At 48.4% G+C, this 18,136-nt stretch overlaps 1 protein-coding gene across 5 annotated transcripts in view; it reads right to left on the reverse strand.

Annotated features, from left to right (window-relative positions):
• Positions 1 to 18,136, reverse strand: part of CADPS2 (calcium dependent secretion activator 2) — a 2,489,915-nt gene that overhangs the window by 893,118 nt on the left and 1,578,661 nt on the right. For all 5 annotated transcript variants that reach the window (XM_078680818.1, XM_078680809.1, XM_078680789.1 and 2 more), the window contains exon 13: positions 828 to 1,015. In XM_078680818.1, coding sequence (XP_078536944.1) covers positions 828 to 1,015 — 188 coding nt within the window. The remainder of the gene's footprint in view (positions 1 to 827; positions 1,016 to 18,136) is intronic.

Genomic DNA, 18,136 nt, shown 5'->3' on the forward strand with positions numbered 1-18,136 from the left:
TATCCATGTGTAGAACTTAAAAATATGTATACTTGGTTTATTAGTTTTAATATTTATTTTTTATTGTTTTACTGTTATGTGCACCAAGAAAATTGCTTCTTGCAAATCCTCTCAACAATAGTGAATTGATGGGACTTCCTGTAATGTAATTTCCTGTGATTTCACACTGTATGCAAATTAGAAGGGCCCCACACATTCTCTTTCTGCCCGGGGCCCCTTTAGTCCTAGGACCGGCCCTGTGTCTGCTTCTATAAAGGTCGGGCAGGGGCATAGGTGCGCGGCTGCCCACATGCATGCAGCCTGGAAAAGTGTCTGGGCCCAAAGATTAGAGGACCGGTGCTAATTGGACCTGATAGTCTCACCACGGAAGCACTGGGAATTATGGTAAGAAAATTAAATCGATAGTAATGAGAGCATCAGATTGAAATTAATAGTGTTACAGATCTGTACATCATTCTTAGTACCTAAACTGTGGCCATCAAAGCCTTCTGGTGACGCTGTCATGATAAAACACCATCTAGAGGAGAGTTTTCACATTGAGTGACTTGACGACCTTCCACCCTAATCTTCTGAACAGGAATGATCCAAGTCACTACATTGCTGGGTGTAGTGGCCATAAATGGAATAGTTGTCCGAGCCCATATGGGAAGTCCATAGAGCAGGTGGCACACAGGGGCGAAGCTACCACTGGTGTATCAGCTGCAGTGGCACCGGCGTTGAAGCCTGGAACATGATGCATTTTACTAAGCCAACAGCAGTCAATGGGCCATTTGCCTTACTTGTACCATGCGTGTGATAGTGGCATGTTAAATTCTACAAAATGTTACCTGTTGCCATGAACGTGTGAGGCGCAGAAGGCGAAGCTGTAGTGAAGCAGGGTGGGGTCTATGACGGCACCGCTCTCTGCATGCTCAATCAGTTCGGTGAGGTAGGAGAGGTGCCGGTGGCAGCCGCGCACTCCGTACCTGGCACAGTACTCGTCCAACACAAAGACCTGGCCAGGGCTGAACCACCCCTGCAACGAAACAACAAGACTGTTAACGGCGAAAAGAGGCATGCATCCCTTGAATATACAACTAATTCAACAGAGAAATTATTGTATCATGTGGCCTGCCACCAGTAAATGTGTACACACAGTTATTCAAAACTAAACCTGTCCAGGGCTGAACCCCGTGACTGTGAAAAAGAAAACCACAGTGCTAACCTACATGTGTTAGCCAGAGCCTGCATGGCGCTGTTAACACACTGATCTGAGCACAGAAAAGAATACCACATGGACTCCTGGTAGTATAGGCATACAATCTTTTAATCACTTAAATGAGTACAGCAGAGGAAGGACACTGAATTACTGGTGGTGTAACTCAAATTTATTAAACTCATAACTCTGAAATTCAAAGGACCTATTTTTGCTCACCATTTGGTGCCAGCCCAATTCACCCTGCTCTGCAAAGCCAAGGAAGGAGGGAGAAATCCTGGAAAGAAAGTAAAACGTGTGGAAGTTGCATTCTATTGGAAGAATTATTGAATTTTACAGGGAACTAGCCAATTGGTTGGCTATTGCTTACCATCAGAGCCCCACCAAGAGGATAAATATTCTTACACGTGAGCCAGCAAATGGTATATCACGTGAATTCAAGGAGAGGCTGAGTTGTACCAGTCCAGAAAGATGTTTGCCAGGGACAGAACATTACATATAGAGGTGCCTCTCGCAGTATTCCCATGACTATAAGGACTAGTCATAGGGTCTTCAAAAGTAGCACGAGCAATGTAATCTGGCAGGAGAAGAGGCTGGATTGATGATTATAGAGAGGATCATTCTCACAAGTAGGGTTATAACGAAGGAAGGCATAGTGGAACAAAGCCTACGTACACCTTGTTTCAAGGCAGAACTCCAGCCAGTAGTACCAGGAGCATGGTGCTTTGCAGACAGAGAGAATTCCAGGACATCACTGTAGTTATTACTGCTCCATCTGTATCACTGTTTGAACTTGCAGTTACACCATGACAATATATTCCAGTATCCCTTCAGCAAAGGTAATTTGGCAGGTCCAGCAATTTCCCATGGTCCCATGGATGCCAACATCAACTGAAAAACACTGCATGCGAATGGTCAGTTCTGGATTGAGGACAATGAAGACGGTCCCACTCACAGTAACTTCAAACTTAATACATAACTATTCAGCCTCAAACAGAGTCCATTTCCCTCTGACACCAACAACCTCATAACTGGATAGGACCCCAAGCGTCTCTACCTCTGAGAATGAGACATTAGCACCCTAAGAGCGTCAAATACAACTTCTGGTGGCAAGATTTTGGATGATTTGGCTTTGGAATTGGGTTTATGATTCTCAGTAACCTACACCAAAACCACTGAGCTGTATGTGCTTTCACCCAAAACCAATAAAAAAACTAGAGTAAAGGAAAGACCTTTCACAGCAAGTGTGATATGTTCAAACACTCAGCATGGTACTTTAGCTCAAGCAATTACATGTTATAAACAAAGTAAGCCCAAAGTAAAAGACGAGAGGCATGTCTTCCAAAAGAAAGCCAAAGTCACACAAACTTTTTTCTTAGGACACCATTGGCCAATTTCAAATTTACTTTCAACTGCAAATTTTTAAAAAACAGTCAACAAAACCACCACAGGAACAAGCTGTGCAAAATGTTGTCCTTCATGTTCAACAGTCTGGATTAAGACCACCAACAGGAACTGAAGACCACCTGAACCAACATAATTGAATACGCTTCACCCTGACTAGACAAACTCATGTTCCTAGAATTCAAAGGGACATTAAATATTAGCACCGGTCCTCTAATCTTTGGGCCCAGACAAATGAATTAATGGGGCATGTACAGGCTGATGACAGAGGAATATCTGCTCAAAACCAATGGTTGGACGACTCTGCCCAACTCATACTTGCCATACACATTTTTAGAGGTAGGGCAACCACTGCAATGCCACTAGGTGAACCTCTTGACTCTGACGACAGAAACTCATTGGCGGCAGCCTATCCACCAGAGGTAAAGCACGCCGACTACTTAGCGAGTATTCAAACTTGGAGAGTTCTTTCGTTTCAAATACAGAATTTGTGTTCCTTTACTGGCTGACAGCACCCGCTTTCACTGGGGTCTTTAAACAAAACTGGAACAACTATTCTACTTGAAGAGTAAGCCGATTGGTGGACTAGATGTCTCAATCATTGACTTTTCATAGTGCAAAGGGTCATTTCTATCAACAAAAGCAAAGTCCTGAGGATGGTCTAACAGATAAAGATAATATTAGACCGAAACATCAACTTTTACACCTATTCCCTATTTTATTGTACTAGAGGCAATTTTGGCATTGTGTAAACTTTTCAGGTTGCCTACAAATATCTTGTGAAAAGGTGTTTACAACGGTGACTGTGAAGACTATTTAACCCCATGTATTGCTTTACTTCTGGTTACATTGTGTTGTTTTCTTGGTTTCTGTACCCTTTATAAGCAATGATTTTTTATAAATACAAAATTAGGTTTTAGAAAACCTACACCCGTGTTGTTCTTTTTCTTCTTCTTTTTTCCATGATAATGTTTTGATTCATTAACTAAGTAACTGAATTGTGTGTAGAGTAAACTAACTGTAAGTGACTTTGACAGAGCTTACTGAATTGGAATGTCTCAATTGCTATAACTATACACTGTTGAACAAATCCCTTGTAGACACACAAACCTGCTCATTTAACTGCCCAAGCCACCAAGGGTTTATTGGGTTTCCCATTGTTCGAAATACTATCCACCAGTGGGCCAATATTGTCAAGGATAAGAAGACCTGTCATTCTTTGGAGAAGCCATTCAAAATAGATTTCTCCTATCTCAGTCTACCATATACAGCATTGAATACCTGAGAAATATAAAACCCTCAATGTAACCTATGTAGGGTCAGGAAAAAACACTTCATATCAGGACCATATTTTTTCTTTGCTTAACTAAATCCCCTTATTGTGTTTTTTTCTGTAAAACAAAAAATAATTCTGACAATCTCTATGGCAGCGGTCAAAGCCCTTACTTTCCTGCCATTCATAATTCAGAAAATTCTACCTCTCCTGCATCCCAATCAGAGAGGACTTAACACAGTGATTGATAATGACACACTCGCAGGAATAACACAAGAACGGTACCAAACAATACATAGCATCTAGCTGGCCTCTACCTGACCAAAAGTTCTCTTACCTACATTACTAAGTTCTTCTTTTTTTATTCACCTAGTTATGTGGTGCTCTGAATTGACTATTAGGTGACAATGTACCAATTTACAAAGGGGTGTCCAAAATATTTTGATCTCTCTACCAGTGTGTTTCAGTAATACTGACTGAAACATGGATTAAGATCAGAAATTACGTCTAGCAATGTATAAAATAATAATAGCATCTGATTTCTCCCAAGCTGAGTATATTTTGATGCAGCATCGAAATAGGAAGTGCCTGCCAAGTATGCAATCCATAGAGTTCCCTTCATTAATGCATCTCTCTACAAAGCATCCTTGTTAACACTCACAGCAGGAAACTAAGAAAGTGCAAAGTATGAAATATAGAATAAATGCATACGAGTTTTTTCATATTTTTGTAAATCACATATTTTGCTATTTTGATAGATCTATAATATATGTTGCTTAAGGATCCAACTTCGTAGCGCACTTTAATAACAGGAAATAGAAAACGTGATGAAACGAAAGCGAGGAAATCAGGCCACTTTAGCGAGAATGTGCTGCAGGGGGCAGGTCAGCATGAACTAATTAAATGTAGTAACAATCGAATGCGCCTCTATTTCAGTGACAATTATTTCTTTATGCAAGTACCATTAAATGATGGATATTTAAGTGATTTAGTTGACTGAGTAAATGTAGCCTCAAACTAAAGAGCAGCTATTCTGCTAGCCATGAACTGTGCGATTTTACCCCTAAACAGTTGTTGTGAGAAGATTGGCAGGATATAACGAATATTTTGATATTTGTGAGTTAAATCTTTCAACACAGATTCATTCATATGCACAAAGTACTATTCCACTGAAGGGTGCATCTTCTGCCAGAATCACATCACCATTTCCTATTCAACTCCTAAAACGACTACAACGCATACAGAATGCCTCTGCACGCTTGATCCTCAACATCCCTCACCGCAGCCACATCACACCCCACCTAAAAGACCTGCACTGGCTTCCTGTCAGCAAGAGGATCACCTTCAAGCTCCTCACCCATGCACACAAAGCACTCCACAACACCGGACCAACATACCTCAGCAGCCGACTCACCTTCTATACCCTGAACCGCCAGCTCTGCTTCGCCAACCTCGCCCTTGCCACCGTACCCCACACCCGAAGAGCAAATACCGGTGGCAGATCATTCTCCCACCTCGCCGCTAAAACCTGGAACTCCCTCCCCATCCTCCCACGGCAGACCCAGGACCTACTCCCCTTCAGGAGGCTACTCAAGACCTGGCTTTTCGAGCAGTAGCAGCACTCCTCCCCTCAGCGCCTTGAGACCCTCACGGGTGAGTAGCGTGCTTTACAAATGCTATGATTGATTGATAGAACACACATACAGACCCCCAGGCGTTCAGCAGGCGACAGTGGAAGAGGAATGAATGAATGAATACTCATTTCTATAGCGCGTGGTTACCCGGAGGCATCCCAGCGCTGCAGTGCACCAATTCATCATCCGAGAGAATTACGGAAATAGGATGGTTTTTAACATTTTTCTAAACCTAGTGTGGTTCTCTTCCATCCGAATAAAGTCCGGCAGATTATTCCAGAGCTTAGCTGATTGGACAGAAAAACGTCTGCCGCCCATGCGGATTCTCCTTATTCGTGAGACTGTCAGAAGATTCTTACTACTGGATCTCAGGGTCCTGTTGGTTTGGTAAGGGCAGAACAGAGGTTGGATTAGACCAGGACCTATCTTGAGGAGGGCTTTATGAACAATGGTCATCGCCTTAAATTCAACCCTTTGTTGAATTGGCAGCCAATGGAGTTGTTGAAGTGCTGGTTTAGCGGAAGTTCGGCACGGTATCTTTAGAAGCATCCGGGCAGCACAGTTCTGTACCGTCTGAAGGACCCTGAGTGTCCCCTGTGGTGCACCTAAATATACTGCGTTAGCATAGTCCAGGCGTGTTAGAATCAGGGCCTGGACTAGTATCCGCCTTGCTTCGAACGGGAGTAATTCAATAATTTTCCTAAGGGCTCGCATCAGGGCGAAACAGGTTGCTGCTACCTTCTGAGCTTGTGCCAAAAAGTTAAGAGCTGGGTCTAACCAGACCCCTAAACTCTTAATTTCCTTTTTGGGGGTAGGGGGGTGTCCTAAGATAGTAGGCCACCATCCGTCCACCGTTGATGGAGCATCATGTCCTAGCATCATGATCTCCGTCTTTGTTCCATTGAGTTTCAAAAAGGAGGCGTCCATCCATTCACGAACTTTGCTGAGGCAAGAGGAGAGTTTATCATAGGAAGACATCTGATCAGAAAGGGTGATGATGAGCTGTGTATCATCAGCATACGTCACTAGTTGCACTCCCCAGGGTGACACCACCTCAGCCAGAGGCCTCATATAGATATTAAATAATGTTGGGCTGAGGGATGACCCCTGGGGAACGCCACAGTGAAGATGCACAGGTGGAGAACAGATGTCATCCTCAAATACAGAGAAAGTCCGATCGGAGAGGAAGGATTGTAGCCATTTCAGCGCGGTCCCAGTGACACCCACATCACCCAACCTTTGAATCAGGATGGAGTGATTAACGGTGTCAAAGGCCGCGCTGAGATCTAATAATAGTATGGCCGCACAGCTGCCCTCATCTACAGTCCTTCTTGCTTCCTCAATTACAGCCACCAGTGCAGTCTCGGTGCCATGTTTGCACTTGAATCCGGTCTGGGTAGGGTGGAGTAGATTATGGGTTTCCAGATGGTTGGAGATCAGGGAATTAACATACTTTTCGGTAAGTTTGCTAATTGTGGGCAGCAAAGAGATAGGGCGATAGTTCGCCCAGTCATCGGGGTTGAGATTGGGTTTTTTCAGTAAAGCCTTCACTCTTGCATGTTTCCAGTGAAGGGGGACTTCCCCGGCTGTGAGTGAGGCACTAATCACCTCTTTAATCACCAGGGCCACAACATCAGAGACTAGGTTGAGCATGGTGGGAGGTGCTACGTCGGCTGGTGAACCTGATTTAAGGTTACTCAGAAGTAATTGAACCTCCCGACAGTCAGGAGGAGGAAATGTCTCAAGGAGATTCACCTCCAGACTAGGGGGTACCGCTGATAAACATGGTATATCATGGAAAGTGGAATAAATGTCTGTAATTTTTTAGACAAAAAAATTTGCTAGTTCTCTACAACGAATATATGCAAGACTAGGATCAGCGGTAGGAGTAGGTGGAGTAACCAAGGACTTGAATATTTTAAAGATTTCCCTAGAGGAGGGGGCGCTAGAGGGCGCACTTGCGGAATGGCTGCCTAGGTGCGTAGCTCCCGCTCCTTGGTAAATAATCCTTAACATATCCTGTGCCACGGAGTGCTGTATTGCCTCCACCTTTTGGACCCTGCTTCAGGTCATCGCCATAGACACTCGACCAAACTCTGAAGTCCCTACGTGCTCTAGGGCCGGAGTTACAGGCTGCTGGAGTTCTATCCGGTGCTCGCTCTGGAGCTGCTGTGAGCGTGTAGCCGGCCGCTGCTGCTGCGCGACCCCGGGGACTGTCACGAGGCTTTGGGCCGCAGATCGCCGCGGACACCGATCTCCTGCGGAGACATCGCGGGGGGGCTTCAACGGAGGTAAGCGGCTGCTGTCCTTTCTGCCGCGAGACCCCCCCCCCCCCCCCCCCCCCCCTCCTGCTGGCTCCCGTTATCGGCGCTAGGAAAGGATCTCCTTCCCACTCGGCGGAGGAGCCTGCTGGGCCGGGCGGCCCCCACGAACCATCGCTCCGACTCTCTGCCCGCTGCGGCTCCTATGCTAAGCAGCGCGAGCAATCGGAACCGCTGATCCGGGGTCGGGACTGGCCCCCTCGCACTCGGTGCTACCATCACGCGCCACTCCTGCTGCCATCAAGCTTCTGCACTAGCGGACGAGTGGGGGGGGGCTGTCGCCTGCTTGGCGGGTGCGTGGCTGTCACGTGGAGAGGTCCTGGACTGCCCCCCTGAGTGCTGCAACCCTTCACTGCGCACTACACAGTGGGGTCCTGCCATCCTTTGCCCTGCTTGATTGGATCACACTGCCTGCAGCAGCAATATATACCCGGGCCGCTTCCCTGCTGGCACTGGGCGAGGAGCATCTATTACCACGATCCACTACTGTTGGCTGCTGGACCCCCTCACCATCACAGCGCTTGGTTGCCACGTAGCGCCGCTTGCAGATTGGGCCCCCCTCGCAGCCCCTTTGGCGGCCCTGCGTTTGCTCTCTCCTGTCCACTGACGGCTGTGCATTCTCTGGGTGGACTGCACTCATCTATCCCACGGCCGCAGATTCTACCACCACTCTGCTCCACGGCCCGGAAGCCATCCCCCGGACACCGCTATGGGACGGACTGAGAATCGTCAGCCAAAACTGAGCTTCAACAGTGTGAATAAAGGCGCCAAATCGGTGCAGATGAATCCTGGGTCCAGCGCATCTTCTTCGCTGCCTACTCCGCCTCCTACTAATGATGTAGATCTTACCAGCCTGATTCAGGAGATGAGGCAGGGTTTCGCCACTGTCGTGGAGAAAGTGGACGGCGTCACGGCCCGGCTGGATGCTTTGGTACACAAGGTCGACCGCCATGAGGAGCGGATCACGACTGCGGAGCAGCGGATATCCGATAACGCCGATGTCGCCACGACCCATACGACGCAACTGGCCAGGATGGATAACTTACTCCGGATTATAGCGGCAAAGAACGAGGACCTGGAAGCGCGAAGCCGCCGGAACAACATACGCATCACGAATGTGCCGGAATCTACAGATACGGGTAGGATGGAACTATACGTTGAAAGATTGCTCAGAGGCTCGATAGGAGAGGATGCTTTCTCGCCTCAATTCATTGTGGAGAGGGCCCACCGCTCCCTGGCGCCTGTGCCCAAGCCTGGCCTTCCACCAAGGCCCATCATTGCGCGGCTTTTGAATTACCGTGATCGTGACACTGCTCTCAGGGCGGCCCGCACTCAAAAATCACTGCAATTTAATGGAATTACCTTCTCTGTCTACCCGGACTTCACGCCGATGGTTCAGGATGAACGGCGAAAGTTTCTGCCGGTGAAGAAAAAGCTACGAGAGGCTCAGATAGACTATGCTCTCTTATACCCTGCGAAGCTTCGAGTGACCCACCAGGGTAGGCAGAGGTTTTTCACCAACCCGCAAAAGGCAGAGGACTACCTAAAATCGATACGTAGGGAGCGCAGAGCAGACGGCGCTGCTGCTGAGGAACAGGACGATGCCGACCTGTCACCAGCGCCACATGATGAATAGCTGTCCATGTGCACTACGGATCGAGTCTTCTCCACGGCAGCTGGCGGTCATCCAGCGGCTCGGACTTCAGACTTCGGGGCGATTCATGATCGATGGACCTGCATGGACTCTGCACCCCTGTGGTAACGTACACCAAGGACCACTTTCTCGTCCCTAGTCTCCACCGAGGGCGGTTACAGTTCTGGAGCTACGGACCGGGAAGTGGCTGAGCGCACTCTATGTTTTACCCCTACTGGGCGATCCCCACAGTCTTGTTGCTGTTATTGTTGTTCATACCACTACAGTTGGGGGGAGGTGGGAGGAGGGGGGGCTTCTGGGGGGGGTTCCGCGGCCACTGGCATGATTGGGATGCTGGGGTGGGTGGGGGGAGGATGGACTCTGAGAGGCTTTCATTGACTGAACTGTGTATATCTGCAATAACCTGGTGTAAACGTTGGCACTGGCAAGGCGGGGGTGGTTAAATTTTGCGGCCCTCTCGGGCACTACCTTATTCATTGTTGCTCTGTCCATGGCTGCTTTGACTGCGAATGCGCAACTGACATGCTTATCTTGGAATGTCCGCGGATTGAACAATGCTAAGAAATGCCGAAATGTTATTGCCTACCTTGATAGACATTGTATACGGGTGGCCATGTTGCAAGAAACTCATCTGCCCGCACAGGGTAGCGCCACTTTTGCGAAACGATGGGCCGGACACCGTATCTTTTCCTCTTATTCGACTTATGCCAGAGGAGTGGCAATTCTCGTTGCCCGCACTGTGCCTTTTCACAAATGTGGGGAAGTGGCAGACAGGGAGGGTCGTTATGCTCTGTTGTGGGGTAGAGTGGGCCGTGATCTGTACCTGTTTGTGTCCATATATGCGCCGAATGTTGACTCACCTGCCTTTTTCACCACTCTATGGGGTAGGATTGTGGCGGTTGGGGCACGACACATAGTATGGGGTGGGGATTTCAACCTAGCGCTGGTACCCACCTTAGACAGGGCGGATGGTGTTGGCTCCTATAAGCCTAGGGCCAGGGAGGCGCTGGAGGGAGTTGTGGAGGAGGGTGGTCTTTTAGATGCCTGGAGACACTTACATCCTCATGAAAGGGAGGGTACCCACTTCACTTCTCATACCGGGACATGGGCACGCTTGGATTACTTCTTAGTCACTAGGGGGGTTGCTGCGGAGCTGGTGGGAGTGACTCACCTACCGAGAACCTACTCTGACCACGGCCCTGTGCTTTTGCGGTTTCGTACTCCTGGGTGGGACAGTCCGCGACCGCAGTGGAGACTACGCCCTGACGTGCTTCTGGATAACCTGTTTCGCACTGAGCTGGGGGAGGAGATAGCGGAGTTCTTTCCTAGAAACAAGGGGTCGGTTGAATCAGTCGAGCACATATGGGAGGCGTTCAAGGTCACTGTCAGGGGGTACTGCATATCTAAGAGCCACGGGGTACTTCGTGATATCTTACATTCCATCACCACACTTGAAAAGGAACTGCGGGCTCTGGAACTCCGCATGGTATCAGACACTGACCCAGAACTGCATGCCACCTTTAGGGAGACACTGTCAAGGTATGAGGAGGAAGCTGCCAGGGAGGCGAAATACCGAGGCAAACACTGGATAGCCCGTAAATACTGTGAGGGGGATAGGCCCGGGAAGGTACTGGCTACACTCACGCAACCCTCACAGGTACACCATACCATATTGGAACTCACTGATACCTCCGGTACCACTATCAGTGACTCAGAAGCGATACTGCACACATTCACAGCACATTACTCCTCACTGTACACTTCCACGGCGGAAGCAGACGCGCCATATGCTTCATACCTCAGCGATGTTGCGTTATGCTGGCTCAGCGATGGGGACAGGGAATTTCTTGCGGCGCCTTTTGAGCTCGATGAGGTGCGCGAGGCCATCATGTCCCTCAGAAACGGCAAGGCTCCGGGCCTCGATGGCATACCTGCCGAGTTTTACAAAGCCTACATCGATGTTATGGCGCCAGTGCTCCGTGAAGTGTTTACGGAATCTCTTGCTGACGGGATACTTCCCAGCTCTATGCGCGAGGTGGTGATCACCTCTCTCTTAAAGCCAGATAAGGATCCCACATCCTGCGATTCTTACCGTCCACTCTCCCTCTTAAACTGCGACGTCAAAATACTTGCTAAGGTACTGGCCACCCGGCTATCGCTATTGATGACCAGACTTGTATTGCCTGATCAGTCTGGCTTTGTGGCGGGCAGATCTACGTCCCACAACCTTCGCACCCTCTTCTCCCTGCTCCGCACGGTTCACCCTGACATCCCTGTGGCAGCTGTATTCCTCGATGCCACCAAGGCGTTCGACTCGATTGAATGGCCTTACCTCTTTTCGGTACTTGCCAGCATGGGGTTCCCTAAATTGTTCCTGTCTTGGGTCCGCCTTCTATACACGGATCCCACGGCTAGGGTACTAATTAACGGACGACTGTCACAACCTATCGCGCTCACGAGAGGCACCCGTCAGGGATGCCCACTCTCTCCCCTGTTATTCGCCATCGCGGTCGAGCCTCTTGCTTGTCGCTTACGACAGCTGCATCGTACTGGTGCTGTGCAATGCCTGCAGCGACAAATTGACGTATCCCTTTATGCGGATGACATCACGCTGTACGTAAAATATCCTGAGACACATCTGAATCCCCTACTTCGGGAATTTATTTTATTTGGCGGGGTGTCAGGAGTCCACATCAACTGGGCCAAGTCGCAATTTTTCCCACTGACGGACGCGGTGCGCGACTTCCCCCTCGATTACCCATTGGAGTGGTGTAGTGCGGATCTCCGTTACTTGGGTATCCGCATCTCTCGCGACAAAGACGAGACGCTGCGATCCAATTATGGAGTGGCCATGACCAAATTAACTGCCTCCGTCGACAGATGGATCACGCTGCCACTTTCCATGGCCGGGAGGGCCTCGCTTATAAAAATGGTGGTACTACCCCGCTTTCTGTACCTTTTCCTCAATATTCCCTATTTCCCTGGCGCTTTCTTCTTCAAAACGCTCCGAACGGAGTTACGCAGGCTTTTCTGGGGAGGCAAAAACCCCCGGCTAAAATGGTCGACGCTGACCCTTCCCTATGACAGGGGAGGTTTCGATGTCCCTGACTTTGAGGCATACTACCAGTGCGCACAGGCGCACTTCGCCTACCACTGGATATCTCCTACCCCTTTTATGCCGCACATAGCGGTCGAAGACTGGATCGCGCACCCGGTCCCGCTCAATGGGCTGTTGCACTGTCCAGAGGTGTGCATAACCACGCCGAATACCTCAGTCTCCTGCACTTTGGATGCGTGGCGCCGCATAGCTAAAAGATTGTCGTGCCCATTGCTCTACTCACCCAGATTACCGCTTGTCTATCACCCAGAGCTTACATTGTTATCGGAAACGGGTTTCCGACATCTCTGTGATACATTACATGTCACCTGTTGGGGCGATTTGTTTCATGAGGGTCACTTCAAATCGGCGGACCTGTTTTTTAAAACACACGAGCGTACTCCCCTTGAGCTCTTTTATTATATTCGTTTGCGTGCAGGGATGAAAGACATCTTACCCGATTATCCTGATGAGCCCGAGGCCCTGCCTCCACTACACTTCCTATTAGGATCACAGGACGGGGCACACCTGGTCTCTGGACTCTACCGTCAGATCCGCAGTGCTGCTCCAGACCCAGACTCCACTGCTCGACTGCGTTGGTCTGCTGAACTTGCGACTGATGTGTCGGACGACCAATGGCACTACTGCTGCGCGCTCACTGCCCGCATCTCTGCCAGTAGCAGGTTGAAAATTATCCATTATAAATTCCTTCAACGAGTGTACTACACGCCGGTGCGGAAACGTAGATTTGGGCTGGCGGATGATGACCGATGTGAGCGCTGTCGTGCTGCCCATGCCGACTTTCTTCATCTGGCGTGGGAATGTCCCCAGATTGCTCGCTACTGGCGGCAAGTGACGGAGGCTCTTGCTGAGATGGTGGGGGAGGTGGTCCCTGCGGACCCCTTGATGGCCCTCCTCGGGTATACGATGCAGATGCCTAGGGGTTGCAGGAAATTCATTGACACTGCCTTGCTCTTGGCCAAGCGGCGTGTCGCGTGCCGGTGGGGCAGAGGAAGGGCGCCCAAATTCAAGGACTGGCTCACAGACTTGATATACTGCCAAGATCAGCATACTACTTTTGCTGAATTGCTGCCTCCCTCGTGTCGTCCCAGTGACGTCTGGGAACCGCTTGTGCACTATCTGCTCACACGCCCGGACGACAGCGCTCAGTCGGAAAGTCAGGTTGTCATAACTTAGGACCCCAAGCTCTGTTCTGGTCCTAGCCTGAGATTACGACTGGGCTAACCGGATTCCCTCGTCCGTGCTCCCCTGTACCCCTGGGCAGTCACTGACATTACAGACTGTCCTGCTTTGGCCTGCACATCACTCCCCTCTCTCTGTACATGCCTACTCTATCCCATACTCACTTCACGCACTTACATCTTTAGCGGGCGGCACTCCAGGGCTTCCTACACCCTCCTACAACCGGCCAATATTGGTCTACTTTATGTTAGGTCAGGCATCCTGGACATGAGATTTCATACACACCTCTGCCTGCCTGGATCGCCACGCCAGAACACTATCAACTATCCTACCACACAGTCGAGAACTGCCTCTTCGTTGTTACCTAGTTTGGGTGTTTCTGTTACTGTTTTTGACCTTCGACAAAAAGGAGAGAATCTTCTCTCGCGAAAAACTCTGTTCAACTGCTGCTCATCCTTGCTCATCCTACACCACCAGCTGCCGAACAAGTTTACCATGCATGTATGACACGCCGCCGGGCCCCCGGGATGCCGGCTACAAGGCTGTGTATTGACCATTCCATCCTGCTGCCGGCCTCCGGGTTGTGGGCAAAACAAGCTGTGTACTGCACTTCGTCTTATGCAATAAAGCAGATTTGAACCCCCCAAAAAAAAAAAAAAAAAAAAAAAAGATTTCCCTAGAGGAGCTTGAGGCAGAGATGATTTTCTCCTGATAATAGTTGGATTGGGTGGATTTAATCGATTTTTTATAGTTACGAAGGGCAGTCCTATAAGTATCCTTACTGTTTTGTTGGTAGTCTTTTCTCCAGAGTCTCTCCTTCTGTTTACAAAGTTGTTTAAGGGTTTTAAGCTCCGGGGTGTACCAGGCTTTTTTATTTGCTCCAATACGATGGGAAAGCCCAGCCTTCGGTAGGGTCTGATTCAATGAGTCCTCAAGCCAGCGGTTAAAACAGTCATTAGCATCTGAAGGACAATTAGTAGTTTCTGGTGCAGTTTCTATAAGATTGAGTGTCCATTTCTCAGTTACTAATTTAGACCAGGGACGTCTGTATTTTTTTACAAAGCAAGCCTGGCCTATCTGTTCCTGGCGAGTAAGAGAGAAGGACAAAAGAGAGTGATCGGACCATGGAATTGAGGTATTGTTCATAAACTCAAGCGTGTTTAAATTAGTGTAGCAATGGTCCAGGGTGTGTCCTGCTCTGTGCGTGGGGCCATGAACAATTTGTCTAAGTTGGACTGTGTTTAACGCTGTCAGCAGATTCTGACAGATTGAGGTATCCGATTTATCTAACTGAATGTTAAAATCTCCCAGCACCGTGAAGTTGGGAGTATTGCAGGATAAATTGGTGACTGAACTTAACAAATCTTCACAAAACTGTCCAGTTGGTCCCGGAGGTCTGTAGACCAAGAGGCCTGAGAGCGAACATGTAGGGGAGAGAGTAATAGAGAACATCATACACTCTGACCCCGGGATGAGGACTTTCTCTATTCTGCAGTTTATTGATTTTTTATGTGCTATGGCAATCCCTCCTCCTCGTCCATCCATTCGATCTTGCCTCGCCAAAGAATAGTTCGGAGGGAGGGCCCGAACAACATCAGGGTCGGAGCCGTCATTGGTCCACGTTTCTGTGAGGAAAAGGACTTCAATATCTGAATCCTCCAGTAGCATGGAGATCTCAAGGGCATGCTTAGGTAGGGATCGGCAATTCAACAGAGCCAGTGAGAAAGGAGGCTGCTCATGGGTCCTTATATCTGGGTTAAAATGATAGTGGCAGCCCGAACAAAACTCATGATCCTTATAGGTGTTTAGCAAGCTACAGGTGGGATCGATCTTACCTCTTAAGGACATGAGTTGGTTGCTGTTATATGATATAGGAGTATCGTTACCAGATAATATGCCAGGGGGTCTGGCCCCTGGGCCCAGACGGGCTTGCCTTTGGCACGCCGCCGGCGCGCCCGCTGCGCCCGCCCGCTGCGCCGGCGAAATCCGCCCTCCATTTTATAACACAAAAAGGGGGCAGGAAGGTGGCTTGACAGCTGGTGCGGGGATCGTAATTCCCTCACCTAAAATGGCGTTTCCTCCGCTTTCCCACCGCCCCAGAACCTAAAATCGTTCTGGGCGGGTACAAGGGTTCGAGGCCAGTGAGTGCCAAAAGAATCCTCTGTTAAAAACAATTTACACACACAGTACACAGTAAAATATTGTCAAAGGATTGTGGCAATTTATAAAACAATTTCAGGCAATTTAGTATTAATATTACTAACCCCCGGCTTTCCGCCTCAGGGGACAACAGAATGAAGCACTGATCTGTGCTAACGCGCTGGCGAGCCTTAAATAGCCTCAGGGGGAGGTGGCCTGACAGCTGGTGCGGGGATCATAATTCCCTCACCTAAAATGGCGTTTCCTCCGCTTTTCCACCGCCCCAGAACCTAAAATCGTTCTGGGCGGGTACAAGGGTTCGAGGCCAGTGAGTGCCAAAAGAATCCTCAGTTAAAAACAATTTACACACACAGTAAAATATTGTCAAAGGATTGTGGCAATTTATAAAACAATTTCAGGCAATTTAGTATTAATATTACTAACCCCCGGCTTTCCGCCTCAGGGGACAACAGAATGAAGGACTTGGGAATGAAGCACATTACTTTGAAACTGCAGTAGTCCTGACTCCTCCCATACTACCAAGTTAGCAGGACTGTTTAATGAAGGGTGTTCTGCATGTGAACCAGTAATAATTGTTCGAAGTCATTATGATCCTCACGTGCAAAGCACAACCGCATTGCTCTGTTGAAATGATACCACGTTAATTAAGCACATTATTTACAAAAAAGTTTGGCATTCATAATTCCTTTTGTTACTTATATCGACTGATTAAAGTATAGCATTCCACAGAATCAGTCTATTATGGAGGAGGAAAGAGAAAACAAAGACATGGCTCCGGAGCACTTGACAAGGGCGTGACTTACTGTGTCAGCCTGTGTATAGTAATTGTTGGGAACAGCTTAATGCTGCGACTACAGGCTCTGCCGATATGAGGACAAGGGGCATACCTCGGCGACAGGACATTTCCTGCCTCCAGTCTGAGAACCTGATGGGGTGGCTAGTGTTCATGCTCAATTGGTTATGGGGCGGGGGACTTCGGGGCAAAGGACATGCCCCAAAATCCCCCCTGGCAACACATCAAAGCAATACCTAGCGGGTCTGAGAGCTCTACTCTGATTGCAGAGCCTACAGGAGAGACCCAATAAGTTCTGTAAAAGGAGGGAAGGGTATTAAAATAGGGGCCATGGTCTTACCCTGCACCCTGTGGTTCCTACAAAGGCAGAAGGTGAAACCCAGCAAACTCTGGGAGAAAGGAGACTACTTGAAGGGCATGATGAAATGTCATGCAAGGCTCTGAGAGCATTCTTGGCGTGCGTGAAGGCGGTGCTCAGTGCCACCTGTTACAAGAGGAGTTCTGGCACAGTGGAGCAGGGCATCCCAGTACAATGGCACAACAGAAGACTAAACGCAATTCTGTTCATGCAAGTTCAGTTGTTAGGTTACTATGCTTCTTCAGCTATGCCCTTCATGCAGAACTCACTATGAGTAGCTGACATTTCCAAGAGGGCTGCTGGTATTAATATTTTAGTTTATATAAAATTCAGCATACACCAAATGCTGCACCCTGGCAATGAGAAGAAACGTGGTTGACTGTGCCTAGGAAGCAGTTTGAAAGATGAACCTTCAAAAGTTACAAGATCTGACGGTGAGCTGTTAGGAGACAGATCTAAGAAATTTGAACGTTCCAAAGGCTGACGACCAGATAAGAGTTTCAGTAGCCTGCTATCCAATCTACGTTGCTTAAGAAGGCTGTTGCATTTGTGCACGGATGTGGCACAATTATTTGAAGAGAAACGTGGGTACCTGATCATGGAATACCTGATGTGTATCACACAAAGTTCTTGAATCAAACTGTTTGCACAATATGGAGCAAGTATAGTAGACACATGGAATCCTTAGAAATCACCTTAGTGGTTCACATGAAGCCAGACTGAACTTACTGAAACCTCAAGAAAGTGTAGTGGAAACAGTATCATCAATACATTTTAGCATTGCACAGATAACTAAATGGATTCATTTATAGTTGATAAAATGTTTGATAGTAGAAACACAAAGGGAGACCAGAGGAGGTTTAAAGGACCAGCCAGGGCAGACTCCCCATAATACTGCTATGGAACACACAAAAAACCTTCAGGTCCGGGATCGCACATAGCGAGTGTGTGTGTGGAGCGGACTATGCTAAAGTGTAGGGGGAATCCCTTTTCAGTATGGGCGAATTTTGCGGATCTGCGGTCCGCAAATTCGCAAACAAATCC

Source organism: Lissotriton helveticus, chromosome 1_1, assembly GCF_964261635.1.
Source record: "Lissotriton helveticus chromosome 1_1, aLisHel1.1, whole genome shotgun sequence".
Lineage (NCBI taxonomy): Eukaryota > Metazoa > Chordata > Amphibia > Caudata > Salamandridae > Lissotriton > Lissotriton helveticus.